The 21,145-nt window shown below is 61.4% G+C and overlaps 1 protein-coding gene across 6 annotated transcripts; it reads right to left on the bottom strand.

The window, feature by feature from the left end:
* Window positions 1–913: 913 nt before the first annotated feature.
* On the bottom strand, window positions 914–18,683 carry Zdhhc7 (zinc finger DHHC-type palmitoyltransferase 7). 6 transcript variants are annotated; one of them, XM_063247769.1, is made up of 9 exons: window positions 18,541–18,683; window positions 9,878–9,963; window positions 8,813–8,913; window positions 6,657–6,987; window positions 4,355–4,479; window positions 3,633–3,729; window positions 3,119–3,200; window positions 2,590–2,720; window positions 914–2,127 (listed from the first exon to the last, which is right to left on the bottom strand). In XM_063247769.1, exons 4-9 carry the CDS (start codon window positions 6,969–6,971, stop codon window positions 1,951–1,953), a joined length of 927 nt encoding a protein of 308 aa, XP_063103839.1. In that variant the 5' UTR covers window positions 6,972–6,987; window positions 8,813–8,913; window positions 9,878–9,963; window positions 18,541–18,683; the 3' UTR covers window positions 914–1,950. The 6 variants fall into 6 exon arrangements, with proteins under 6 accessions (XP_063103839.1, XP_023418246.2, XP_004999304.2 ...); XM_023562478.2 differs by having other exon boundaries at window positions 8,813–8,908; XM_004999247.4 differs by lacking the exon at window positions 18,541–18,683 and adding an exon at window positions 12,259–12,415 and having other exon boundaries at window positions 8,813–8,908.
* Window positions 18,684–21,145: the final 2,462 nt, after the last annotated feature.

The raw sequence follows: 21,145 nt of genomic DNA, 5'->3' as shown, positions 1-21,145 counted from the left end.
GGCGCCCTCTGGTGGGCGGTGTGCAGACTGCAGTGCCAACCCTTCCGGAAGGACTGCTCAGAGTCCCACGTGCGCCCTGGGCGCCAGCGTGAGGTCACCAGCATGCAAAGATGGGGAGGGCTCCTGTGTCCAGTGTGGCCGTGCGGCTGGCATCTGTTAACACAAGTGTAACAACTGCCACCTGCTGCCTGCAGCCCCGAGTGACCTCCCTGTCCCTGTCTGAGGTCTGCACAGGACAGTTCGTGGATTTTCACCATGCAGGCTGTGGAGGACATGACACGTGGGCACAGGGAAGACACAAGGGGGTGGCCTGCCTGTCCCCACAGCCCTCTGCAGGAGGCCCGGGGAGGGCAGGCCTGCAGGTCCCACTCTGAACCCAGTCCGTTCAGAAGATTCTGGAACCCACGGCAGGGTCTCAAAGCCACCACTGAGGACAGACCTCGGTGCATGGGGGTGTGGGAGGCGGCCACTGCCCACACCTCCAGGAGGGGCACAGCCTGCCCACACGGCCGGGACACGAGGACAGGCCGGGTGTGGCCTGTGCGGGGCAGAGAAGATGGCCACGGTGTCCAGAGCCACAGGGCTGTCCCAGAGCAAACTTCTGGCTCTGACAAGGGGGCGGTGGTCACAGCAGGACAGAAGAGCCCATCGCCAGGTCCCCGTGGCACAGCAAGGCTCCCCCTTCGTAGTGCCACAGGGACCTGCCACGGTGGCCCTGGGACACGGCTGGAGCCTGGAGTGGGGACAACTGCCGAGCCCAGGAGAGCCCAGCCAGCCTGCGAGTCAGAAGCAGGAGGGCACAGCGGCCCGGGCCACTGCGGGCTTGGAGCGCAGGCGGGCAAGTGTGTGAGGCCAGGCCCTGGGGTACACTGAGACTGTCCACCCCACCCCGAAGAACCGAGCTTCCTGGAAATGGTCTGAGAACGGCCGCTGGGCTAGTTTATTTCATAGAAAAGTTACACGGAAGGAGAGGTCGGAAAGTCAAATATACTTGATTTGCACAGACTCGAGAGGCTCACAGGGTCACCACGTGGGGAGTCACTGACCGATGACAGGACACACAGGTGCACGCCTCCCACTGACGCCCAACGGCCCGGCCCCGACACAGATGTGCAAATGACACCCAGAACCGCCCGCTGCGCTGTCCTGGCCTGCTGGGCCTGTCCCTCCCAAGCCTGTCCTCCCGCCAGGGACCGGCTGGGACCTCATGGAGACGGACTCCGGGAGCCCACGGCCGGTCCCGAAGCCTGGGCAGCAGGGGCGCGGCCCCAGCAGTTTAAGGCAGGGCCCCGGAGGGGCTATTTGCGTCTGGTGTAACCCTAAGCTCACACCAAGGGTCCGCTCTCATCACCTGTGCCGTGGGCAGAGACACAAACATAAAAACGAAAGCCACCTCTCTGGTGCCCCTGGCCGCTGTGGGGCCAGCCCCGCCCGCCGACTCGGTGGAAGCAGGGGCGCGCATCGCCGGCCACAAGGGACCACTGCTCTTTGGATGGAGACGCTGTCCGTTGGGAATACATTCATAGACACCATGGGGCCACACAGCGTACCCCCTTCCCTGAAATGTTGGCTTCTGAGAAACAGCTCATTTGCTGTACACGGCCACTAAATGTCACACCAGGACACATGCACACGCGCACAGACACACGGACGCGCGCACAGACTCACTGCGGGGCGCCCTCCGGGCCCCACGAGGTTCTGAAGCCGCCTTCCCGCTCGGCACGCAGGCCATCTGCGCCTCTGGCGCACAGGCCAGGGCCCGGCCGCAGTCTGGTGCTGGTGACAGCCAGCAGGTGCACAGCTGGGGACTCCTGGCCAGGCCAGCATGCAGCAGGGCTCACGCGGGCTCCTGTCCGGTGAACACAGCCACCCGTCTGCTGGTGACGGCCACCTGTGTCCCAGGTCCTGTGGCCGCGCAGTCCCACCTGCCCTCCTGGCCCAACGGGAGGCTCACACCGAGAACTCCGGGCCGCCTTTCCTGGGCCTGGCCTGCAGTCGCCTGAACCGGAAGCCGACAAAGGGGTTCATCCAGAGGAGGGAGGGGGGACCCCCAAAGACGGACTTCATCCCTTCCCAGCGCAGCCTCCGCTCCCACGTGGGCTTCTCGCTCTTCAGCCTCTCGATCTCCTGCAAGCGGGCAGAGAAGAGCCTGGCTGGTGGGCAGCTCTGGCAAGGCCACAGTGGACGGGCCACACGGGCACATGGGCATGTCCATCCTCGGAGGCCCCTTGCTCTGGACTGGGTATCAGGCAAGAGGCTCCAAGTGGGGCACACGGGCTCTCCCACTGGCCTCTGGCGGCTGTGCTGCCCACGGCGACACCAGACCTGAGTGAGCACCAGCCAGCTCTGCCCACTCGCTGCTCTATAAATGCTGTCCCAGGGCCTCCCCGGCCTGAAGGAAGCAGCCGGCACCCTGGGGACAGGACTTCCCGGCTGGCACCCACACGGGCCGAGACCTTGCCACGCAGTGGGCAGATGCGAGGAGCAATGGAAGCCAGGACATGTGGCCCATGGCGCGAGGGATGAGCCCCCTGCCGGCTGGCACGCAGACACCGCCCGCTGCCCGCCCCGGCAGCCGCCGCCCCCTACCGTCTCGTCGTTGCAGATCGAGTGGATCTGAGTGCTGAACATCACGGCGGTGAACGTGAAGAACAGCAGCCCCTCAAGGCACAGGAAGATCAGCAGGACTACAGTGATCGGAGGGGAGAAGCCGCTGCACTCTGTTTGGGGAGAGGGTGTCACCTGGCGGGGGACGCGCCCGGCTGCGTTGTCTGCACCCCGCTGCCTCCCGGCCAGCGTCTTTAGCTCTGTGCCCCAAGGCTGTCCCGCGGGCATCCGTGCCCCACCGCCTTGCCCCTGCTCTCCCACTGGCCTCGCAGGACGGCTGGGAACAAGGGCTCCCCGCTGCTGGGGAGGCAGGCCAGGGCTCGGAGGGCAAGGCTCACTCTCCTCTAGTTGCAGAAATCAGCAAAATGCATCTACAATTATCTAGTGGAAATTAATTACATGGCCTTAGGACAACAGCAAAACTTCACCAGATTGTTCTAAAAATTCAATTTATCAAACGGTAGCAGGGACTTCCTTCCAAACGGGACCGCCACCCAGGGGCCCAGCTCACCTGTCCACTGTCCCCGCACGCAGGAGATGAACTGCAGGCCGCAGAGGATGAGTGCGTGCACCGAGGACAGGGCGATGTACATCTGCGGGGGAGAGGTCAGGGCTGCGGCGGGGCCAGCAGCGGCCCACCCGCTCCACCTCGGGCAGCACAGAGCGGGCGGGGAGGTTGCCCGGGACCGAGGGGCCGGTGGGGAGACGAACCCCCACCCGGCACGGCAGCGCTGCCTGAACTCTGCCCGCCGCGCTGGGCCACCAAACCATCTCATCAGCTCCTCGGATGCAATCGTGACGCTCCTGCCCTACGCTGGGGTGCAAGCCACCTCGCGGCGAGACAGAGAGCGAGGCCCTGGACGAAGCTACACCCCAGGCCACCCCTAAGGTAGCAGCAGCCTGGTTTACCTCGGGACCCTGCCGAGGCAGCTCAGTCGTGCCGCGTGAAGCCACAGAGGCGGCGACAGCGCGCGTGCCCACGGCGGGACCCCCACCCACCCCGGGGCCCGGAGGCAGCGTCGTACCGTGAAGAGCACGAAGAAGCGCTGGTTCTGCTCCCCCACACAGTTGTTCACCCACGGGCAGTGATGGTCCATTTTCCGGATACACCTTTTGCAAATACTGAGAAGGAGAGCAGTTTAGTGTCGGGAGCTGTGGGGAAACCCGAGCACCCACGCATGAGAGACCTACGGTGGGCGAAGCAGTGGACAGGGCCTGCACTGACCGCGGCCGCCCCGCCTCCAAGTGTGCAGAGGGGGTTCGCTGTCGGACGCCCTGCCGCTGCCCCAAGGGAAGTACTGCCGGGCGCCAGCCCACGGCCCCCAGACGCCAACTCCGGCCGCATGGCCTTGCCCTCTCTGTGGAAGGCAGAGGCAGGAGGACTGCTGTCAGTTTGAGGCCAGCCTGGTCTACAAAGCAAGACCCTATCTCAAAACAAACAAACAAACAAACAAACAAACAAAAACACTCTAGGAAAGGCTGAGGACATAGGTCAGGGCGAAGGGCCGGGGTTCAGTCCCCAGCGCCGAGGAGGACGCCTGCCCAGCACGCCTGGGCCCTGGGCTCTGTCCCCAGCCGAGGAGGACGCCTGCCCAGCACGCCTGGGCCCTGGGCTCTGTCCCCAGCCGAGGAGGACGCCTGCCCAGCACGCCTGGGCCCTGGGCTCTGTCCCCAGCCGAGGAGGACGCCTGCGCAGCACGCCTGGGCCCTGGGCTCTGTCCCCAGCCGAGGACCCAGCCAGTCGCACCTGCAGTGGTGCGCCCGCTCGGGCTTGATGCAGCAGCACTTGGGGCACTTGTAGATCACCTCGCCGGGCTTCAGCTGCAGGCTCTCCATGTGCTCCTTCGTGGCATTCCCCTTGGGCACCGCCCCCTGTGTGGGAGGAGGAAGGGTCAGCTGGAGCCCGCTCTCTGCCAGAGCACGCACGCCCCGAGGCACGGGAAGGGCTGCCTCTGGCACCGGCTTCACCTGGCAGAGAGCGGCGCACTGTCTGCTCCAGGGCGGGTGGGAACCCGAGGCTCTGCTGGGAGGGGCACAGCGGCCGGGGTGTGCCGTGGGCAGGGCTGGGCGGGCAGGTGCCGCCCTGGGTTCCCTTCAGGCGGGGACTAAGGGTAATAGCGTCCTGTCCCGCCTATAAAGACTTGGGGGCGGCTTCGGGGGCACACAGGAGCCCTGGCCCGAGGCTCTGCAGGGTGAGGCCGCCCGGCTGAGAGAGCTCCTGGTGCCAGGGCTGGGGCAGGCGTGGTCCCTGCAACCGTCCTGCCGGGCTGCGGCCACCACTCAGGGTCTCCTGCGTCACATCGGGAAGCGAGGCCTCGCCTGGCCCTGCTCACTGTCTCCCCGACTCCAGCTCTCCCTGCAGATCCCAGATGAGGGCAGTGAACGCCCTGCAGCCCGCACAGAGGGCAGGGTCCTGTCCATGAGAGGAGGCGGCCATACCGGAGGTCCTCTGTGCGTACAGTGGGGAGACGAGAGGCTGTCCTGGCGGCCAGCTACATGCTCACAGGGACCCCCCCACACCAGGAGGCTGGTCTGCTGGGCCAGAGCAGGCGCCCACCTGTCCTGGGGCACGCGTGGAAAGCGAGCCCAGGGAGGGGACACGCAGGCTCTCTCTCCCCTAGGTGCCCACCTGGGCTCAGGGATCCCCAAGGGCCCTACGGCCCCTCAAGGGGTGGAGAAGGGGGGTGCAGCCGAACCTCCAGCACCTTCTGAGCAGCCTCCCTAACTCTAGGCTCCGGGTCTGACTGACACCACTCCCAGGGGCTTCTGCCAGCTTCTGCCAGCTGCCACTAAGCTGGACAGGTGGTGTGGCTGGAATGGCGCATCCCAAAGGGGCAAAGGACGCCGACATTTCTGAGAGGAGATGTGTAAATGCAGGCCCAGGAGAGCTGCGTTAGTCCTGCCGGGCATGGTGGTGCACACCTGTCATCCCAGCGCCGGGAGCCTGCGGCAGGAGGACGGCCAGGAATTCCAGGCCAGCCTGGGCTGCACAGCGAGTCCAGGACCAACCTGGTCTACGTGGTGAGACCTTGGCTCAAAGCCCCTCCACCATGAAGAAATCCAACTTAAAACTACAGTGAGGGCCAGGCATGTGGCACGCACTCAGAATCCCAGCTATTCCGGAGGCAGAGGCAGGACGATCTCAAGGTGAGCCCCGCCTAGGCAACTTAGAAAGGCCCTGCCTGGAAATGGGCTGGGACGGACACCAGGGTGACCGTGCCGGGTTTCAGCCCAGGTCACAGAAAACAAAACCATCGACACAAGACACTTCACAGGTGTCAATGACAACGCTGGCGGGGACATGGGCTGGGACCCGGGCTGCGGGAGGATGAGAAACGGGCGCTGCCTGGAGGATGGAAAGCACAGTCCTGGGCTGCCCACAACGACCCTGCACACCAGGGCGTGTGGTCCCATCGCCATTCACTGAGGCCAGCTCCCGCCCAGGAGGAACAGCACACAGCTGGGAAAGGGACGTGGCTCTGTCCCCCGCTGTGCCCCTGTCACTCCGCAAGTCCAGGACAAAGGGACCCCACGTGGGCAGCCCTGAGCAGCAACTCCAGAGCCTGGGGCAGGCAGGGGGAGCCTCTGCGGTGCTGGAGATGCCCAGTGGGGCGGCGGCCCACCCGGGGGCTGTAAGCCCCACTCCACTGACATGGGCACCCCCAGAACCCCGAGGCCACATGGCCACGTGGTGGGTGGCAGATGTCCTGGGGCTCCAGCCTCCTGGGAGCCACTATGGTCAGGACAAGATGATGCGCAGCCTGGACGCCTCTGCTTGGAAGGGCAACCCTGAGAGGAACCACGGCCATCTCTCTGGAGAGCGGCACAAGGTCACTTCCCTGCATGGGTCCACACCAGCCTGGCACACCCAGCCCCCGCCTGGCAATGGAAGGTCACCCTACACTCTGCACCGGGCACAGCCAGGGCCATGGCTGCTCTGTGCACAGCAGCCGACGCTGCCCGCCCGCAGCCAGGCTCTGCAGACCCTGAGGTGGCCCAGGGACGCAGTGACACGGCCCACCCCGCCACCTCCACATGAGGGCACTCACGGGGTCGGTGAGCATGGTCCTCAGGTGTGATGAGAGTGCCAACACCGCCAGGCAGTTAAAGATGACCCCGTTCACCACGGAGTACCAGAAATCTTTGGAAGGTAGCAGCATGACGAACGTCACCACGAAGTCCGCGTAGACCACCAGCAGCCACGTGATGACGGCACAGACCATGCCGCAGCCATCGCGGATGAACCACACCCTGTCTGCCGTGTCGGCCTCGGAGGCGGAGGAGGAGGCAGAGTCGTAGCTGTCGTTTTCGGTCAGCAGAGGATGGTGCTCGACGTCCCGGAGCCGGTGTCCGGAGGGCTGCATTGTTCCCGGACACACCCTGAAAAAGGACAGCACCCTGAGCTTGGGCCACAGTGCCTGGCCACGTTACAGGCTCACACGCACAGCCGAACAACACACACGCGGGTGAAACACTATTTCCGAGGAGCCACCAGCCCCACTCTGCCACCGGGTCTCCTCAGCCCAGGGGGCGGAGGGGACAGCCAAACAGCCAGCCTGACCCCAGAGGAGGACGTCTCTCCTGGACAGAAGTGAGCCCTGCCCTGTGCAGAGGCCGGGTGAAGGACCTGGGGGGACACAGATGCCCCTGAGCTCTGGCCGGGGCGGGGTAGAGCCCAAGCTCGGGGCTGGACTGGAAAGCGGCACAGAGCCCAGGGCACTGACACCCAGCAGGACAGTGTGCCGAGAGCCCTGCCACTGCTTTGGTCAAGGGCAGCTCCGGAGGGGTTCCTGGGGTTTGCACTCAGAGTTTGCATCTGACACTGTCATCGTTTATGGTTTCACTACGACAGCCGAGTGACCTGGTTGTTGCTGTCCCTGATCTGCCCGTGCAGTCCCAAAGGCCAGGAGCTGGACTGCCGGGGACCCTCAGGACACCAGCTCCAGGACATCGAGCACCATCCTCTCCTGACTGCGGACAGCAAAGCACCAGAGCAAACAGGGAGGAGCCTTGAGAGCGGACTCTGCCCCTTCTGTTGTATGCAGGCCACAGCCAAATCCCAGCACTGGACCATGGGTCATCACACAGTCCGGGAGCTCACCCCCATGACTGCATGGGGCTTCGGGGACTCCCAGACACAAACCATAACAAGGGTTTATAGCTACAAATGCCCACATCAAAAAAAAAAAGCCCAAATACATAACGTAACAGTACACCTAAAGAAAAAGAACAATCCAAATCCAGAGCTTGTGCAAGGAAGGACATTACAGAGATGAGAGCAGACACTGATGAAATGGAGACTAAGATAATACAAAGAATCAACGAATCAAGAGCTAGTTTTTTGAAAGAATAAACAAAATACACAAACCGTTAGCCAAACTAATCAAGAAAGCAAAGAAAAGCTGCAAATCAATGCAATTAGTATTATAAAGAGAAAATCATGACAGACACCACCAAAATCCAGAAGGTTTTTAGCAACTGCTTCACAAACCTTCACACCAGAGAATTTGAGGACTCAGAAGAAATGGAAACACACACACACAAATATACACGGCAGAGTGGGACACACGGATGAGTTACCTCAGTGAACGAAGACCTAAAGACCCTGGATAAGCCGGGACCAGGCCTCGGAACTGAAGCAGCAGTGACCCACCAAGCAGAAACCCAGGACCTGACGGACTCCTGCGCACTGTACGCGGATTTCAGGAAGAACTGACACCAAGGTTCCTTAAACTCGCTACTGAAATGTAGTTGCAAGAAATGCTCCCACAATCATTCCTGGAAGCTAGCATTGTCCCAATCCCAAAACCACACAAGGATCCAACCTGGAAAACCACAAGGCAGGGCCGGGGCAGCTCAGCTGTGTAAGTGCCTGCCTGGCAAGCCAAGATCATGAGCTCGATGCCCGGCACCAAAAAGAAAACAGACACAAAAAAGAAAGAAGATCTACGAGGCAACCTCTGTAGTGAACACAGACGCAGAACTCCCCCACAGAATCCTGCCACAGCTGCGATGAACCAGCAAAAAGACCGCGGCCCAGGAGCTGCACTCCAGGACGCAAGGGTGGCTCCGCGCATGCAAACCAGGAATGCACTCAGCCCCGACAGGAGCAGGGTCAGAAGTCACACGGTCCCCGACAGACGCAGAAAAGCCCAGCAGCCACTGCCTCTAAAAACACGGATGAAAACGGGTACAGAGAACCTACCTGATAAAGTGTTCATGACCAGCCTGCCGCAGACGTGTCACGGGGGAAAACAGGCCAGACGCCCTCCAACACCACGCCTGCTCTACACTGTCCTCACTGTCCTTGAAACATTAGCCGGAGCAGTCGGCAAGAGAAAGGAAAAGCACGAGTTCAGGACAGACAGTCACAGGTGACACGCTCTACCTAGAAGACCCAAAAAGTTCACCGAAGGACTCCAAACCACATTCAGCAATGCAGCAGACTCCAAGACAAACACAGAACTGATCAGATACACCACTGCACCGACAACAGAAAAGCCACAGCATTTACAGTGGGCACCGAGAAAGATACTCAGGAACGAGCCACCAAGACAGGGAAGGGCCAACAGCAAAAACTCTGTCACTTAGAAACAGGAGATCAGAGAGGGCCCCAAAGACAGAAGACGTGGCTGCTGCTGGCAGGCAGAGCTGCGCTCCCCACACTGATGGACGCGGCATCCCCGGAATCACAGATCTAGAGGAGACAAGCCCACATTCACCGGGGACCAGGGAAACTCCGGAGAGCAGCACAAGGCAGGAGGCAGGGCCGGAGTCACACCACAAAGCTGCTGCGATCACAACGGGACGCCGGGCACAGAAACAGCCCCAGGGGGACCAGCAGAGAAGACCCGGGCACGTTCGGCCACCTCCTCTCTGACACAGGGACACAGGCATCCCCTGGGGACAGGGGGCCACTTTGATAAACGGTGCCGGGGATCCTGGACACCGCACCCAGAGGACAGACCTGCGGCTTCCACCACACGGAACCTCTGTGGGAGATGAGCTCAGACTCCGGCAGACACGGGCACAAGACAGAGCACCAGGGGCCAGCAGATGGGGCCGCATCCAACTGGCCTCTGCACCGGGACGGACCACCAGAGCAAGTGAGCACCTGCAGAATGCTACGCACAGTGCCACAGGCCCCCCACTTCCGGGGACAGCTACAGGCCACACAGGCCAGGTCGCCCACTCTCCGTGCCCGGCCCAGCCCTCCTGTCTCCGCGTGCAGGTGGGGAGCGAGCAGAGGTGGCCGTGGCCATGCGCTTACCGCACAGGTGACTTGTGAACATCACTCGAGCATGTCACGCCTGTCCCTGGGGACACTGCGGTGTGTGCTGTCCTATGTGACAGGGTCTGGAAGACAGTAAGGTCTGATTAGGAGCCAGGTACCGATGGCAGAAGAGCACCCAGCGCCCTCTCACACGATGATGCTCCGTCCGCCAGGCTGCCGTCACCCCCTGAATCACTGCCCCTGTGCTGTCACAGTGACCCGACCGGCAGCCCCCAGACTAAGCTGCTCAGACACTCCCTGGCTGTTCAGACAGGCTGGACTCTCACGCCTGGGCTCAGCCTCTGGGGCTCGGGGCCTACCCCCCCATCCAGTTCAGCCTCCTGCTCTGTAAGCCCGAGGTGAAGCAAAAGCCGTGAGCCGCGTCCTCCAGAACCCCAGGGCCATTGCAGGGCTCATCCAGCCAGCCTGCACCTCAGCCTGCAGGGGAGCGAGGGCAGCAGGCCGCGCTGGGCTCGGTGGTGAGGGCCCCAGTCGGGGAGGGAACAGTGTCCTCTTGGGGGAACTGGTCTGCCAAGAGCCGTGCAGACACCGGGTACGGGGGCCCTGTAAGAGTCACTGCCAGGCTCCTAAGACCAGGACCATGGGGCCTTGCACCTATGGCCAGAGGGCTCCTGGACACCCGCCACAGTTCTAGCCTCGAATGCAGAAACCTCGGCTGTGGCTCTATGGGAGGGTGACTGCTAAAGAGGACACGGCCTCCCACCGCGGGACCACAGGTAAAGAGGGACACAATAGCGCATCGCCCGGAGCTCTGTGGCTGCCCGACCTGACGGCAGAGCAGACAGGCTAAGGTCTCAGAGGGAACTGGGGCCGCGCAGGGAGTTTAGGAGTTCGCCGGCTGGGCACAGAGGCCTCTCCATCTGCAGCAGTGGCCCTGGGGGAGCGCTTAGCCCAGCTGGGAAGGCAGGTGCTGTGGGCTGCAAAAAGGCCAGGTGTCCACTGCGTCAGGGGCTTCGGGGCGCCGCCACTTGTGGAGGACGAGGTCACACAGCAGGAGGAGGAAGAGATGGGGAGCGAGCTGGGGAGGGAAAGAACAAACCCAAACAAGCAGGAAAGGAATGCAGGACGGCAGCATGCGTGGAGAGGAGAGAGCTCCCGTACGGCCATGACTGCACAGCCACGCGCGCTCTGGGAAGGGGCGCGTGAGTAAGAACAGGACGCTGAGGGCGCCGCAGGCACTCAGCACAGCGGCAGGATTTAAGATGCAAGAACAGGACTGCGCGCAGGGAACAAACCCAGGACACTGTGGGAAGCCGACAGAGCGGACCAGGGCGGGTCAGGCACTGCGCCTGCCACAGGTGCCGCCGCCTGGGTGCAGCCGCCTGTCCCTCCGCCTCCGTCCCGAGCCTCCTGCCCAGGGCTGTGTTGGTGCCCCTCAGCCCCTCCGGGGCGCAGCCCGGACCCTGGCTGGGTACCAGGGCTCAGGGCCTGCAGAGGGTGGGACACTGGCATTGTCACTCCAGGCCTGCAGCGCTGGGCGTGGCCCCCTGGGCCTGCGGGTGGTGGCCTTGGAGACTGCAGGAACGGCAGGGCCACTGAGGCCTCCGTCCTCTTCGGTCCAGGGCCTCCACAAGGACCTCCTGCTGCAGGGCCTACGCCCTCCTCTGAGCCTCTGAACACAGGCGAACAGGGAGCCCAAGCCACTTAGAGCAATGCACTTGAAAACAATGACCTTGCACGCTGTGCCTTATTCAAACACTTGGGCACCAGCCGCCACTTTAACCCTGAATGGTGTCCAGAGCTGTTTCCCAAGGAGCTGTTGGGCAGCGCCCTGAAACCTGAGGCTGGGCCGCGGCAGGTCTACGCGCTCCGAACCAGAGGCCTGCTTATCTTTATAAATTAAACAAAGTAACCCACAGAACGAGCACTCGCAGAACGAGCACTGGGCTGGCACTTCCTCAAACTTACAGCACGCACCCACCCTGACACAGCAGGGCACCCACCTCTGGGGCTCGAAGGAAAACAAGCCCCAGTGTTCGAAAGCTGTTCTGAGCAGCACAGTCACATGGCCCGGGGGCAGGCGACCCACCCACCGGGCCTGAATAACGGGAGGAGGAGGCCAGCAGGGCCACAGGCAGGTCCAGGCCGTGCCTCGTCCCCGTCAGCCCGCTGTCCCCGCCTGAGATTTACTTCTGCCCACAACTGCACTGGGTGCCATGCCCCTCCTGTCTCCGGTCCCCTTACCCCCGCACTTCACATGTATGGTGGCCAACGAGACACGTGGGTCTGCCCGGCGACCACCTCCTGCCGACCGACACAGGCAGGCGCAGCAGTGCCCACGGAGCCTGCTGTCCCGCCCCCACCAGGACCCACCAGCCCCCGCTGCGCACTGGGCTGGGCACCCCACACCAGCAAACCTTGGCCACGCGGCTCGGGCACGGAGCAAACCCGCCAGGTCGTCCAGTGACCCACGCACCATGCAGGACCCCAGGCACGGGCAGAGGCCGACCCCGGAGCCTCCAGGCACCAGCTGGGGTTCCCAAGTCAGGAGCCACCTGCCGGGGAGGGAGCTCCGGGCTCACTGGGGGCCACAGCGGACAGGCGCATGTGCACGGATCGGTCGGATCTGAGGATCTGACGGAGGCACAGCCAGCAGGGCCTCTGTCACATGGTCACTTCCTCCGCTCGCAGTGGCCTCTCCCCACGCAGGGTGTCGCCCTCCCTTAAACTTTCACTTCTCTCTTCTCAGCCTTCAGTAAAGACTGGGCTGTGTGTACATGTGTGCATACACGCACGCACATATACACGCACACACACATGAACACACACACACACATATAAGGGCATCGATGGGCCGGAACCCGAGCGCCCACAGGGATGGCTCAGCACACTGAGGGGCGATGGGACCCCCAGGACACAAGCCCTCCAGCGCCACACTCGGGAGCCTGCGATTCTGGACTTCTGCCTGCTGTCACCAGAGGCACAGAGCTCAGGGACAAGGACCTGTGTTTTCAAGAAACCACTGCCCCAGGGAAAGGCCCCCGCACCAGGTGCGGAAGCCCACAGGCTCCGACACACCTTCCCCTCCTGGCACCAGGGCACCGGGCCTCAGTGTGCAGAAAGGCCTCGGAAGACAAAAGGACAGCAGAGGACGGCGGGAGAGAGCTACGGGATAGCAGGATGGGTGAGCAGACGGGGTGGGGACACCCAGGCATGGGGCGCCCCCGGAGACCCTCAGGAATGAGCCTGGTGGCCTCCCCACAGCCCGGAAGAGAGGCGGCAGCCTCGGCAGGACAGCAGCTGGCGCTGTCCAAGTCCAGGAACACACCATGGGACAAAGCGGGTGCAGCCGCACTGGGTGGCCGGGCACCAGGACGCCGGGCAGGAGCTGGTGCAGACACACGGGGAGATCAGTGCGGGGTGGGGGGCGCAGTGGGCAGCGATGCTGCAGATGCCTGTCAGCGCTGATGCGTGGCAGGTACGTGACATCTGTGGGACAGACACGTGTGACACACACATGACCTCAACTTTACCGTACAGTAGGAGTTAATGTATGCAAATTTAAAAAATCCCTTAGGATGTCACCAGATGTCCCGTGGGCTGCGGCACTCACAGCAGCTCTCTGGGGACCCCCATGCGGGTGGGACCCCGGCATTTGCTCACTCATTCAGCCGCACACTGGAGCAGCAGGGAGCTGGATTGCTACTTGAGTTTCTGCACAATGATGTTCCCTGTTGCTCGCACTGGTCCAGCTTTGGCTATTGGGAGCGCTGCCCACCGGTCTCCACGGCCTCTGCCTGGCCCCAGACCCCGCCCCCACTGAGCTGTCAGCCTGTGGCTCCCAGGTCCCCTCGGTGACCTCGAGCAGGTAAGCTCCACACCTGGCGGGCTGCGCACACATTAAGGCCCTGCTCTGACCCAGACCACTCGGGTGAGGACAGCTTCCTGGCTTTGTCCACCCAGCAGTGAGGACTGCGCTTCATCTCCACCACTGCCTGATTCCAGAATGTATCGGTCCCACAGCTGCCCGCCCGCCCCTGACAAAGCACCAAACGGGTCCCGCCAGAGGAGCACCATACGGGGTATCTGACCAGTGCATCGAGGAACAAGGTCAGTCTGAGGAAGTGGGCCAGTCCCAGGAGTCCTGGGAGGACAGTGTCGCACGGGGCCCTGGATGGGACCCTGGGCAGAGAAAGGACGCTAAGGGCAACCCGAGAAGTGAAGAGCTTGCAGCCCATTTCCACAGCAGGAGGGGACGCTGCCAGCAAGAGGGGGCCACAGGGATGTGGGCAGCTCCCAGCTAAGCAGCTCCCGCGTGGCCAGAGGCGGTGGCAGCCCTGGGGCTCAGAGCTGAGACTGGGGAACGGGCACAGCCCCGGACGCTGGGACACACCCTGGCCTGCCCGGATGGCACTCACAGGCACAGGGAGGGCAGCCTCACGGGGAGCAGCAGGGTGGCGAGCTCAGGCCCGGGCTGTGAGGCTGTCTTGGTGGCTGTAGAGATGCGGCTTCTCTACGTAGTTTAAGATGGCCTTGAACTCCCGGTGCTCTTCCTGCCTCAGCCTCTCCAGTGCTGGAATTACAGGCAGGGACCACCACACCTGGGTAGCAAGACCCTCTCTCTAAAAAAATACGCGCACAGGTGGGGACTGTAGCTCATTGAGAAGGCCCTGGGTTCCATCAGAAACCAGAGAGTGGACGCCTGGCGAGCAGGAGGCAGAAGATAAGGCCCAAGCCGTGAGCAGACCACAGAGCAGGTTCGGCCCAAGCAGGGAGACAGCACTGAGTGGGGATCTGGAGGAAGCACCCATCGGGGAACAATCAATCCTCGCACGCGGCCGCAGAGGTGCAGAGCCATCAGCCATCACCAGCCTGGCTGAAGACACACGCATGCCCGGTGGGACGACCTCAGCACTCTGGTGACCCCAGCCCACCTCCTGTGCGCAGCTCCGCGGCTCCGTGCAATGACACTGTCCTCCCAAAATGCAGCAGAAATCAAGCCACAGCTGCTTTCTCCTCAGGGGACTGAGTCTAAAACAACGCCAACCAGCCTTCAGGCAAACACACGCCCAGAATGTCAACCGGTACCGTGACCCTGTGCAAACATCTTGCTATCAGGACCTCTGGACTGAAACCCTGAGTCACCTCAACAGCACCTGCACCTGCGGGTCAGAGAAGACGGGGAGCGGACGCACACAAGGAGAGGCACAGGTCGGCGGGCTGGGTGGGTCCCCGCTCTTCCCATCACACCTCCCGCTCCTCCCTGGGATGCCAGGCACCGACATCCCAGCCCTCTCCGCAGAGCCTGGACAGCGCTTCCTAGGCTACCAGTGACGCTCAGGACAAAGTACAAGGAAACCTGATGTGGAAGGACAGGCTTAGGCTCGGACCCAGCCAGACACCAGGCCAGACAGCTGCAAGAGAAGGGGCGGCCACTCGGGACACCTCCTATGCACTCGGGAATCTGACTCACTGCCACCGGGAAGCCAGGCACTGAGGCAGGGGCAGGCCAGCGGCTCGGAGATCAGATCTGGCAGCCTGCGGAGCCTCGGATGTGTCACCCACCCTCTCCAGCTGAAACGCACCCTAGGGCCGTGGTTCTGGAAGGGCTTGCAGCTCTGAACAACTGCGACAAAACCAGAAGAATTCAAAGCATTTGAGGGACACTGTGCCAGCTTGTGCCTAAGGGACCAGCACGTCTCCCACTGCCTGTCCCTCCTCAGGGTCCCCAGGGAAGCTGACCACCTCGTGCCACACGGCTGGCCTGCTCCGGAGTCCCCAGCATCCCCTGCCCGCCCAGGATTTACTGAGCACCTTGGAGCCAACGCCGAACTCCTGGACAGCCAAGGATGCTTGTAGCTCAGGATGGCCTCAAACTGTGCCAGTCCTTCTGCCGCAGCCTCCTGCGCGCTGGGATTACATGTGTGCTGCCCCGCCCGGGCAGGCTCATGTCTCAGCTTGCTTTTGGTCCTACCCATGACCTCGCCACAACTGGTGTCTACAGCCCAAGGCCTGCCCGAACCTGCACAGAACCCGGACCTCAGCCCTCAGGGCCAAGCTCCAATGACCATCCTCGGGCGGAGGAGCCCCCGTCGGCCCGCGCACAGCCTTGCAGTGGCGCTCCGCGGACTCTCCCTGCACGGCGCCCACTGTGGCTCCCTCTGGCAGTGTCCTACCCTGTGCTTCTGTGCCTGCGGCTCCTCAATCAGAACCCTCACTCATCCCTCTCTGCGCAGCCAAATTACTCACCTATCAATTTCCAAGTGCCCGCTGCAGTGAGAGGCTGCCGGGAACCTAAGTGTTTCCAAACCTTTCAGATGCTCCACCAACACAAAGCGCTGCTTTAGGAAGTCCGCACAGTGCCTGTATTTCTTTAGCGGGATGACGATTCTACGGACTGGGACTCCGCAGCACAGCTGGGTTAAAATCAGCAAGGGAAGGAGCACAGAAAACATCCAAAGGGGCGACGGGTGGCTGTGCTAATTCCTGTTCTGGAACAGGCAGCCCACCGAGACCCACGCGTGCACCCCAGGAAGAGGCACGGCCTTCTCAGCTGCACGGGGAAGGAGAGCAACAGGCAGGCAGGGCAGGTTAACTTCTTCAGGCACCGTGGCCTCCTGTCGCCACCCAAGCTAGCCTCAAAGTCCGGCCCTCAGGGACGGTCCCCCCGGGCCTCCCAAGGGGGTAGGGCAGCCGGCAGGCACCTCCGCGCCCGGCTCCGGAACCGGCTCACTCGGAGGGGCTCAGGCCCGCAGTTCTCCCAAAGGCCTCGGTCTCCTCCACAGCCCAGAGCCGGGCAGCTCTCAGCACAGGCAAAGTGTGTCTCCAAGCAGGAAGGGGCCAGGAAAAGAAGCGTACGGTGAGGAATTGAACTTCGCCCAAAAAGAGGGCGGCCTGCGTCCCTGGCTGTCAGCGTGGCTAAGGTGGGCTCTGGCCTCTCACACTCCGTGCCAGCCAGGCACGGACATGGGCTGAGGACAACAGAGGCCTGGCATCTGGGGAGCCTCCTGGGCACGACCCTGCTGGGTGACTTCACTGTGCACTCTCTGTCCGTCAGGACGTGTGACGCGGAACTGGGGTGCTGCCAGTCCTCCCAGCGAACGTGGGAGCAGAGGGTGCGGAGGGGGTCAGAGGGCGGGCACGTGTGGAGTACAACTGTCAGCTCTGTAACACAGCTGGCTCAGCTCTTCCGGGTGAACTCAAGTGTCACCCCAGGAGCGGTCACAGTCCCCCTGGAGTTTTAAAAGGGCTAAGCACATAGCTCAGTCACACCGCGCTCGGCAAGTATGCACAGGCTGAGTTTGATCCCCAGCGCTGTGAAAGAGAAGACAGCTTTCTGTCTCCCCGAGTCTCTCCACTGACGATAATACCTGCCCACTCCTGAGGAGGACTTCGGGGTTACTCCATTGATTAGCAGGCTGGAAAGTCTCGATGCATTTATTTGTCAACCACGGCAAGATCTAAGCCACTGGTAAGAGTCCTGCGGCTGCCTAGTGAATCCTGTGGGAGATTAACTTTTCCCAAGGAAGCCACTGGACACCCACCAGTCTAACTCCAGAAAGTACGCAACCGAAAGAACTCTGTCACTAACTGTAATTTTCCAAGATGTTCGAAAAATGAAATCTCATTAATACTTCCGTTCCAGTCCATTTTTTCAAGTATCCTAAGAGTTTATGCTTTAAAATTCTGGCTTCCTAGCAAGCATTTAATGAGATGAATTTTTAAAAGATAACTTCAGGCAGATAAATGTTGTCAAACATCAAGAATATCAGAATTAGCCTGACATGATGGCGGGGCACGCCTGCCATCCCATCACTCAGGAGGCGGAGGCAGGAGGATCTTCAAGGGTCAGAGGCCAGCCTAGGCTACAAAGTGAGTTTGAGGCTCGCCTGGACTCAATGGCAAGATGGTTGTCTAAAAGTCAACCAAACACACACAACGACACAAGATCAGAATCAGCACCTGTGAGACAGAAGAGTTTAGGAGGAAACAGGAAAAGAGATAAATGCTTAAGTGTTTAGGTCCACACGAAGCACGCAGCCATGAAAGCGCACACAGAGCCCAGCCAGTGGGAGCAGCGCCAAGTTCTTCTAACTCCAACTCCACTGCCACAATAAACTTGTTTAGGAGCTAATAAAATGTCTATTCAACGGCTGGCAGAGACTCAGCTTTAGGTGTGATTACAGCAGAGGCCAGACGAACCCTATTGCCCTGGAGGCTGACCTGGTCGGCAAGACCCGTTTAGGGCAACTCCCCTCCAGAGGCGGGGTGGGGGGAGGCGGGAGGTAGCGAGGAAACCGGGCAAAGCGACAGAAACTTTAAAATCGTGAAAGGAAGACGGGAACAGGGGCACTTGCGGAGACCACGGGACTGCGAGCAAGCTCACCGTACAGCACGCCTATAAAACCTCTTCCCGTTTACGGAGAGGTTTATGGCCACTCCGTAGGGGAACACCGCGGCGGGCGAAGCTGGTGTCACGCCCAAGGGCATGCAAAACGCAGGCGCTGCAATTCGGGCCCCAATCCGAGCAGTCCCGGCGCGGCCAGGCCCGGGTGATGAGGTCGGGCGCGGGCACGGAGTGGCTCGGGGCTGCGGAAGGCCGCAGGTGCGCGGCGGAGAGCACGGGGCCCGGGCCGGGACCGCGCGGGAGTGGCGGGCACGGCCGGGGCGCGGTGGCCCTGCCCAGGCGCCGCACTCACCCGAGGCCCGGGCGGGGTCGCCCGGCGCTGCGGCTCCTCCCGGCCGGCGGCGGCGGCGGCGACTGCAGCGGTCCGGGCAGGGACGCATCATGCGGCCGCGCTCATGGCCGGGCCGGAGCGGGCTCCCCGGTCGGCTCGGCTCGGCTCGCCTGGCCCCGCCGGGCCGGTCGCAGGGAGTCGGCCCGAGCAGTCGCGGGAGCGGCGAGCCCGGCCCGCAGAGCTGGGCGGCGTGACCCGGAAGTGGAGCGGCGAGGTCACGGCGGCCGCTGCGCACTTCCGGCCGCGCCACGCGGAGCCTCGGAGGAGGCTGCTTGGGATGGCCGGGGGGTGCAGAGTCCGGGCTCCCCGTGGACCGAGGGCTTTGAGGACCATCAGTCTCTTGGAAAAAGGCAGCTAGTAGTTAAGGACCTCTCGCTGGAACCAAGAGACCGACCGCACCGAGGTCGGGGAAAGAAAGCATGGGACGACGGGCTGCCGCGAGGGCCAAGCCGCGCCTTTAAGCCGCAAACGAGTCCGCGAGCACCGAGCCCAGCGGCCGCCTGTCCTCGGGAGCGGTCGGTACGGGATGCAGGAATGAGCACGGAGCAGACGGGAGAGTGAGAGCGCGACTGGAAACGAACTAGCCAGAAGGCCTGGGGCAAGGGTTAGCGCCCTGCACTGGGGATGCCTCCGGCCTCTTCGCGAAATCCGGATCCGAAAGGCTCTCAGTGAACTTTCCAGACGATCGGTGCTCGGTGTTTAAGGTAGAAACTGATAGAACTGTGGCGCGGCGGCTGAAAAGATAAATATGAAATATAAATGACCTTTATGTTAAGAATGCGGGGAGATACCCCCGATCCCCTGGGCTCCGGCATGTCCCTCTCCGTGGGACACGTGGAGTGGGGGCATACATGTAGCGTAGGTTTGGGGTGGAGCCTGAGGGGGCATTAGGGATGCACAGGTAGCCCATTGGTATTCTTTTGGCCACAGGTAAATTCTTAGGGGTGGGGAAGATGGCCCTCCTGGGTTTTGCCTCACCGGCTACAGTGTCCTGTCTGGGCCAAAACTCTTTCAGAAACATGCACTTTGTTTGCTTGATTTCCCCATCATTCTTGGGACAGCGTCTCCAGGGCCGGAAGTAGTGCTGGCTTCCGCCCCTTGCTCAGGTCCCTGCAGGCCGTGGTGACCACTGCTGACCTGTCGCATGGCCGCACACTTTGCAGCCCTAATCGTTTTGTATCCGCCCTTGCTCCTGGAGGCTTACTCCAGCTGGACTCTTGGGAGTAAGCGGTTTAGTTTATCGTAGCTGCAGGTGTAAGTGCTTTAAAATTTTGTAGTTGTAGCCTGGACATCTGTTATGTTCAGAGTGATGTTGTGGATCCAGTCAGCTCATGCTGTGCCTGGTGTCCCCTGCTACCTTTAATGCCATAAGAGGGTAGGCCTCACTGGGTGCATGCCTATTAGTCCAGCGTTTGGGAGAGTCAGGCAGGATTTTGAGTTCAAAGCCAGCCTGAACTACACAGGAAGGTCCTGAAGGACTTGATGGACCCGGCAGCCATCACTTTCATTTGAACGTAGTAAGTAAAGCACGATTGTCTTTGGATGACCCCGAGACTGTACAGAGCATTATGAAAAGCATTTTTCAATAAAAAGTAAAATATTGGCTCTACTATAAAATTCACAGGTGCTAAAGATTGACTTTAACCTGTTCACTAGGGCATCTGTAAGATGCTGCAGATGTTCAGAGATGCATCCAAAAGCAAAAGTTTACACAGGCAGTCGGGAATGCTGAAGTGGTTTGTTTAATAAATGCAAAACTGTCTGTACCTGGGGAGAAGGGGTCCCCTGAACTTCCACCAGGCTAGCGGGATTTGTATGGCTAGAGCCCGGGACAAGTATCATTTGCATTGCTGTCAGTCCCCGAACGCTCTGTGGGTACAGGTAGCTCGAAGGTGAGAAGGCTGCAGAGAACCAGACGGGTGCAGGGGCGGGAGCGGGGAGGGATTCCAGGCCGTGCCGGGAGGCGGCATCCCTGACCGAGCTTCTGACATCAGCACTGTTTTGAACTGGAGGTAATTAAGCAGCAGCAAGGGCCGCTAGCTTTTCCTTTCGGGGAGACCAGGATTTGGAGCAGGTGCGGGCCTGTCTGCTAGCATCTTCCCGCTCTAAGCCTTCCTGGTTGCTGCCCTGGAAGCCAGAAACCACTGCTGTCCCTCCAGATTTAGTGTCCTTCGTCGAGGGTACAGGATAATCCTGAATTCAGTGCCACCTTGTCAGGTTTCTTGCTTGAGTTTCTCACATGTATGTGCACATGCACGTGTAAAGAAAATTCACTCTTTCTCTTGTTAATGTGATAGCAGGAGGCCCAGCCCAGAACTTAGAAGGATAAAGGGAGAAAGATTCCCCCTCCTTTCTACACCCAATAATCTCTTAGCCCATTTCAGAGTCTTTTGTAAAGAATGACAAGCTGGGGGCTCCTCAGTCCATAAGTGTCCTCTGGCCTGTTAAACCAAATTCTTGGGACCCTGGCGTCTCTGAAATGGGAGGGTATATGGAGTCCTCGTAGGTGCTTGGCAGAAAAAGACCAGGGCCTGGGACAGTGCCCACAGCTTCCAGCACCAAGGCT

The sequence above is a fragment of the Cavia porcellus genome, unplaced genomic scaffold (genome assembly GCF_034190915.1).
Source record: "Cavia porcellus strain 051 isolate PalLab524CR breed Dunkin Hartley unplaced genomic scaffold, mCavPor4.1 scaffold_4, whole genome shotgun sequence".
In the NCBI taxonomy this organism is placed as follows: domain Eukaryota; kingdom Metazoa; phylum Chordata; class Mammalia; order Rodentia; family Caviidae; genus Cavia; species Cavia porcellus.
The sequence above is the reverse complement of the archived record's forward strand: the minus strand, read 5'-3'. Positions and strand labels throughout refer to the sequence as shown.

What these genes read in the sequence shown, in the direction of transcription:
- Zdhhc7 (XM_063247769.1), bottom strand. Translation starts at nt 6,971, where the DNA reads ATGCAGCCCTCCGGACACCGGCTCCGGGACGTCGAGCACCATCCTCTG. An exon ending in GCTTCTTCGTGCTCTTCACG is followed by an intron (nt 3,201 to 3,632) that starts GTACGACGCTGC and finishes TCTCCCCCGCAG; the next exon opens with ATGTACATCGCCCTGTCCTC. An exon ending in CGATCTGCAACGACGAGACG is followed by an intron (nt 2,128 to 2,589) that starts GTAGGGGGCGGC and finishes GCCCGCTTGCAG; the next exon opens with GAGATCGAGAGGCTGAAGAG.